At 35.4% G+C, this 7,028-nt stretch overlaps 1 protein-coding gene across 1 annotated transcript in view; it reads right to left on the bottom strand.

Annotated features, from left to right (window-relative positions):
• The window catches only part of LOC107575965 (26S proteasome non-ATPase regulatory subunit 2-like), a 12,661-nt gene extending 5,939 nt beyond the window's left edge, over positions 1 to 6,722 (bottom strand). The window contains exons 1-7 of the mRNA XM_016262264.1: positions 6,493 to 6,722; positions 5,950 to 6,006; positions 4,990 to 5,154; positions 4,783 to 4,904; positions 958 to 1,182; positions 717 to 875; positions 487 to 631 (exon numbers count right to left, since the gene is read on the bottom strand). Coding sequence (XP_016117750.1) covers positions 487 to 631; positions 717 to 875; positions 958 to 1,182; positions 4,783 to 4,904; positions 4,990 to 5,154; positions 5,950 to 6,006; positions 6,493 to 6,597 — 978 coding nt within the window. The 5' untranslated portion in view covers positions 6,598 to 6,722. The remainder of the gene's footprint in view (positions 1 to 486; positions 632 to 716; positions 876 to 957; positions 1,183 to 4,782; positions 4,905 to 4,989; positions 5,155 to 5,949; positions 6,007 to 6,492) is intronic.
• Positions 6,723 to 7,028: the final 306 nt, after the last annotated feature.

The raw sequence follows: 7,028 nt of genomic DNA, 5'->3' as shown, positions 1-7,028 counted from the left end.
GAGAGTGTGTGTGAGAGTGTGTGTGAGAGGGTGTGTGAGAGTGTGTGTGTGTGTGTGTGTGTGAGTGAGAGAGAGTGTATGAGAGAGTGTGTGCATGTGTTTGTGCGAGAGTGTGCGTGTGTGTGAGTGTGTGTGAGTGAGTGAGTGTGTGAGTGAGTGTGTGAGTGTGTGTGTGCGAGTGAGTGTGCGAGTGAGTGTGCGAGTGAGTGAGTGTGCGAGTGAGTGTGTGTGCGAGTGAGTGTGTGTGTGCGAGTGAGTGTGTGTGTGCGAGTGAGTGTGTGTGTGCGAGTGAGTGTGTGTGTGCGAGCGAGTGAGTGTGTGTGCGAGTGAGTGTGTGTGCGAGTGAGTGTGTGTGCGAGTGAGTGTGTGTGTGCGAGTGTGTGTGTGTGCGAGTGAGTGTGTGTGCGAGTGAGTGTGTGTGCGAGTGAGTGTGTGTGCGAGTGAGTGTGCGTGCGTAAGAATGTGTGTGTGAGTGTATTTCATCACCTCTCTAGCGAGGGCAAGGAAGTTGCTGTTGAGCTGCACGTTGGACATGATCTCCGTCAGATCTTCAAAATCCTCCACATCTTCATTGAGCTCCAGGAACATGCCGTGTCGACCCAACATGAACGACATCTGCTTCTGAATGACACTGAACACACACACACACAGCAGACGTTACTATCCATGCAAACCAGTTTGAGATTCAGTTTTAGGATTTTTCACGTGCGTCATACATGTCCTTGCAGGAAGTAAAGATGTTCTCCACCAGCTCCACATCATTAAGTATCAGCGCGAGCCTGAGGGCTTCTGGGTAACGGTTAAACTTGCGGAAGATGCTGAGGGCGCATTTCAGCAGAGCCGAGTTCTCCGGCTCGGGGACGTAACTCACACAGCTGGAGACACAAACACAGATCAGAGTGGGACGACACACTCAGAGACACGTGCTCAGATGCACTGTGGGTAACCGCGTCTCACCTGGTCAGGTACAGGCAGACTTTAGAGTAGGCGTTTTCGTCGATGTACGTGTCCAGCATGTCAAGCCGCTCGATTTCCATCAGGAGGTCACAGGCCTCGTGCTCGGCATTATGGGCCATGTTATACGGGACGATCTCTTTGACCAGCTTCAGCAGCAATTCCTGTTGAGCTTTATCCCCTTCCTCGATCTCCTGCCATTCCTTAGCCACCTCTCCTGCCAGATGCCTGCAAACACACACGAGATCAGGTCACCGACCGGCTCATTTAGTTCGTTTTAGACACGAATGAAATCACAGACTGCACTTCTGAGCAACAACTCGTCAAAGGCAAGTTTGTGAGGTTCATAGAAACAAATCATGCAAAAACTTCAAGAAAATTAACAAACATAAATTAAACCGAGATCACTGGTTTCTAGTCTAATGCAGTGCTGTTTCAGTATTATTTACATACTATTTTTGAATGCATAAATATTTAGAATTAGCTTTTATTTTTATACATTCATTTTAATTTTAAAAAAAGGACATATATTATTTACATTTAGTCATTTAGCAGATGCTTTTATCCAAAGCGACTTACAAATGAGGACATTTTTGAGTTTTTGTTCAGTTAAAGATTCTGTTTATTTTAACGGATTTTTGTAATTTTATGCACTTTTCTCATTTTTATTGCTTTTTAAAAAATATTTCGATTTTTTTTTTGTAGTTTTAGAATTTTAATACTTGAAACCTAAACATTGTATTTCAGTTAGTGGCCAAAACAACATTTATGATTTGTTTATATAATTTATAAATATTTTGAATTTGCTTTTATTTTTTCATATTTTCAGTTTTCATTTTAATTTTAGTCATTATGTTATGCACCTTTAAAAATGCAAATTGTTGTTTAAAAAAATATCCAAAGCAACATTTGTTTATCTATACGAGGGGAGAAATAAATTCTGATTTAAAAAATAATATATAATAATAATTATAATAATGATGATAATTATAAAAATAATAATAATGTAAATAATGCATTTTTGTTGTATCTACAAACCAATTATTTTTGACCAAAGCAACTTTTCTAATTTTTGTTATAAAATTTATAAATATTTCGAACTGAAATTAAAAAGAAATGCTAATTAGAAATGTAAAAACATAATAATAATAAAAATGACAAGAGCACATAATTACTGAAACTTAAACTAAAATGAAAACCAGAAATATATCAATTAAAATTTGCTGTAGTTTTAGTAATTCTATTTAAGCTTATTTCAGTTAGCGGTCAAACATTTCAAATTTTCGTTTATAGTATTTATAAATATAAAGCTAATTAGAAATATAAAATAAATAAAAAAATCCACATAAAAAAATTACTAAAATGCAAATTAAAATAAAAAAATAACACCTTTATTTTGTCATTTTAGTACTTATTTCAGTTAGTGGCCAAAGCAACATCACTAATTTTAGTTTTAGTTTTTCATAACATATATTAAAAATGATTTCCATTAGTTCCAGTTAGCATGACACTGGTGTAATGTCTGTGTCTCTAGCATGTCGTACCGGACGTATTCGTGTCCCCATGAGGCCAGCTCCTCCTGTGAGCCCAGCAGACGGTATTTCAGACACTCTCGCTCGCTGCTCATAGTCATCGCGAGAACAGACACCACGTCAGCGCAGAACTGCTGTGAAACGGAGAGAGAGAGACTGTCAGACCGCACACAAACACTCCTCAGATCACGCTGCCTGCCTGACGCCGCAGACGCACACCTTGTTGTCTCCTGACGTCATGTTCTGGTAGCTCTCCTTGAGTTTGGCGTAATGCGGTCGCAGGAACTTGAGCGGTTTAGGCACCGATGTCATGGAGGTCGTGGAGGAGCGAATCTGACGCCGCAGTTCTTCCAGAGCCGGACGATACAGAGACGTGTCCTTCTCCTGAGAAACACAGAAAACACATCCGCCGTTCACTTCTGTAACATCCGGTGGGAAATAATAGGTCAGAACGTGACTTTTTGCATAAGGATTTGACTGTTTCGTGAAAATGGTTAATGACATTATTCGCAAACATTTTTTTGCATTTAATATTTCAAAATAGTTTGTATTTCTTTTTATTTCAGTTTTAGTCATTTTAATACTTTAACGTTAACTTATTTCAGTTAGTTGCTAATAAAACATTTCTAATTATCTTTAAAATATTTTGGTCTTTTAAATTATTTGGTCTTTTTATTTTTTTGCATTTTTTATTCGTTTCAATTATTTCTAAATAGTTTTAACGTCTTTTTATTTCAGTTTTGTTCATTTTAGCACTTAACCTTATTTTCTTACTTTTGTTTTATCATTTTTAATATTTCAAAATTATTATTTTTTTTCAGTTTTTAGTCATTTTAATACCTTAACGTCAACTTACTTCAGTTAGTTGCTAATAAAACATTTCTAATTATCTTTAAAATATTAAATTTTATTTGGGTTTTTTTTTATTAGCATTTTTATTATTTTTTAATTATTTCAAAATTGTTTTAATCTTTTTTTTTCAGTTTTAATATTTTTAGTACTTCAGCTTTATTTTAATTTCTTTTATACATTTCAAAAAAGTTTGTATTTCTTTTTATTTCAGTTTTAGTCATTTTAAAACTTTAACGTCAACTTATTTCAGTTAGTTGCTAATAAAACATTTCTAATCTTTAAAATATTAAATTTTATTTGGTCTTTTTTTTATTTTTTTGCATTTTTTATTCTTTTTAATTATTTCTAGTTTTAACGTCTTTTTATTTCAATTTTGTTCATTTTAGCACTTAACCTTATTTTCTTACTTTTGTTTTATCATTTTTAATATTTCAAAATTCTTTTTTTCCCCCAGTTTTTAGTCATTTTAATACCTTAACGTCAGCTTATCTCAGTTAGCTGCCAAGAAAACATTTCTAATTATCTTTAACCCATTCAATTTTATTTGGTCTTGTTTGTTTTTATTAGCATTTTTATTATTTTCAAATATTTCTAAATAGTTTTAACGTCTTTTTATTTCAGTTTTGTTCATTTTAGTATTTTATCTAATTGGCATATATTATTATTACATCATTACTATTATTAGTATTGATTATTCATTATTTAGCATCAATTATTCGTTTTTTTTTTATTATTATTATTAATTTGATTGCGAAACATGGACGAATAAGTCATCAGTAAACATTATTGTGCATTTCATAGAAGAATAAAAGCATTGCACTTACACTGAGTCTCTCCACGAGCATCTCCAGCTCCTCCTGCAGCTGTCTGTCCTCCTCTGACTGCAACACAAACACAAACACTCACTCAAATAATGCATTTTTGTTGTATCTACAAACCAATTATTTTTGACCAAAGCAACTTTTCTAATTTTTGTTATAAAATTTATAAATATTTCGAACTGAAATTAAAAAGAAATGCTAATTAGAAATGTAAAAACATAATAATAATAAAAATGACAAGAGCACATAATTACTGAAACTTAAACTAAAATGAAAACCAGAAATATATCAATTAAAATTTGCTGTAGTTTTAGTAATTCTATTTAAGCTTATTTCAGTTAGCGGTCAAACATTTCAAATTTTCGTTTATAGTATTTATAAATATAAAGCTAATTAGAAATATAAAATAAATAAAAAAATCCACATAAAAAAATTACTAAAATGCAAATTAAAATAAAAAAATAACACCTTTATTTTGTCATTTTAGTACTTATTTCAGTTAGTGGCCAAAGCAACATCACTAATTTTAGTTTTAGTTTTTCATAACATATATTAAAAATGATTTCCATTAGTTCCAGTTAGCATGACACTGGTGTAATGTCTGTGTCTCTAGCATGTCGTACCGGACGTATTCGTGTCCCCATGAGGCCAGCTCCTCCTGTGAGCCCAGCAGACGGTATTTCAGACACTCTCGCTCGCTGCTCATAGTCATAGCGAGAACAGACACCACGTCAGCGCAGAACTGCTGTGAAACGGAGAGAGAGAGACTGTCAGACCGCACACAAACACTCCTCAGATCACGCTGCCTGCCTGACGCCGCAGACGCACACCTTGTTGTCTCCTGACGTCATGTTCTGGTAGCTCTCCTTGAGTTTGGCGTAATGCGGTCGCAGGAACTTGAGCGGTTTAGGCACCGATGTCATGGAGGTCGTGGAGGAGCGAATCTGACGCCGCAGTTCTTCCAGAGCCGGACGATACAGAGACGTGTCCTTCTCCTGAGAAACACAGAAAACACATCCGCCGTTCACTTCTGTAACATCCGGTGGGAAATAATAGGTCAGAACGTGACTTTTTGCATAAGGATTTGACTGTTTCGTGAAAATGGTTAATGACATTATTCGCAAACATTTTTTTGCATTTAATATTTCAAAATAGTTTGTATTTCTTTTTATTTCAGTTTTAGTCATTTTAATACTTTAACGTCAACTTATTTCAGTTAGTTGCTAATAAAACATTTCTAATCTTTAAAATATTAAATTTTATTTGGTCTTTTTTTTATTTTTTTGCATTTTTTATTCTTTTTAATTATTTCTAGTTTTAACGTCTTTTTATTTCAATTTTGTTCATTTTAGCACTTAACCTTATTTTCTTACTTTTGTTTTATCATTTTTAATATTTCAAAATTCTTTTTTTCCCCCAGTTTTTAGTCATTTTAATACCTTAACGTCAGCTTATCTCAGTTAGCTGCCAAGAAAACATTTCTAATTATCTTTAACCCATTCAATTTTATTTGGTCTTGTTTGTTTTTATTAGCATTTTTATTATTTTCAAATATTTCTAAATAGTTTTAACGTCTTTTTATTTCAGTTTTGTTCATTTTAGTATTTTATCTAATTGGCATATATTATTATTACATCATTACTATTATTAGTATTGATTATTCATTATTTAGCATCAATTATTCGTTTTTTTTTTATTATTATTATTAATTTGATTGCGAAACATGGACGAATAAGTCATCAGTAAACATTATTGTGCATTTCATAGAAGAATAAAAGCATTGCACTTACACTGAGTCTCTCCACGAGCATCTCCAGCTCCTCCTGCAGCTGTCTGTCCTCCTCTGACTGCAACACAAACACAAACACTCACTCATCTACAACAGCACACACACTCATCTACAACAGCACACACACTCACTCACACACACACACACACTCATCTACAACCACACACACACACACACACACACACACACCAGACGTCTGCAGACCGCGGCAGAGAACTGTCTTGAAGCCAGAGAGATGGACTTCTCCTCAGAGCGCAGTATTTGTGAACTACAGCCACACATTCCTTCACTAACCCCTGTGTTTACATCTCTATAAACACCCTGAACGGCCGGTTTACTCAGCACGCCGCTCGTATTAACGTCTGATAACCACAGATGCGGTGTTTTAACGTGTCTTGTGTCGTTACATCTGCATAATCTTTGATAAATCGTGTTTAATCGCGGAAACGAGTGTGTTTTGTGGATGTGTGAGAGTGTGCGGCCTGCGGAGTGACTCAGGCGGAATCCACACTCAGCCCTCAGCGCCCGTTTCTCGCTCTCTCACCAGCTCCTGCTCCTCTTTCTTCTCCTTGTCTTTCCCCGCCGGTTGTTTGTTCTTCTCCTCCGTGATCTCCGCCTGCTTTTTCTCCTTTTTCGCGGTTTCCTCCATGATTTTGCCTGCTGCTGTTTCTCTGAACGCGACTCTCCACCGCTGACGCCGTTTCTTCTTCTGCGGCGGATGCGTGTGAGCGCTCTGAGTGCTGCAGCACGCCACCGCCACCCCGCGGCCGCACGGAGAACTGCACTGTGTGTGTTTCCCCTTTTTATTTTCAAGTGAATTATTGTTATTGTCACCAACTATATTTCATAGGCTATTTTTGAGCAGCACAGCCCTGTAACTTATACCAGTGTTATTTTAGCAACAGTGTTGGGGAAAAATACGTTTAAAAGTAATGCATTATTGCGTTACTGAATATAAAAAGTTCTACTTTTGGCAAATGTAAAAAGCCCTTTCACATCAAAAGTGAAATGAAAAAGTAACTCAGATATGTTCTTCTAAATTAAAAAGTAACGTGTTACTTTACTAGTTATCTGATTACA

The sequence above is a fragment of the Sinocyclocheilus grahami genome, unplaced genomic scaffold (assembly GCF_001515645.1).
Source record: "Sinocyclocheilus grahami isolate Dianchi unplaced genomic scaffold, SAMN03320097.WGS_v1.1 scaffold3060.1, whole genome shotgun sequence".
NCBI lineage: Eukaryota > Metazoa > Chordata > Actinopteri > Cypriniformes > Cyprinidae > Sinocyclocheilus > Sinocyclocheilus grahami.
The sequence above is the reverse complement of the archived record's forward strand: the minus strand, read 5'-3'. Positions and strand labels throughout refer to the sequence as shown.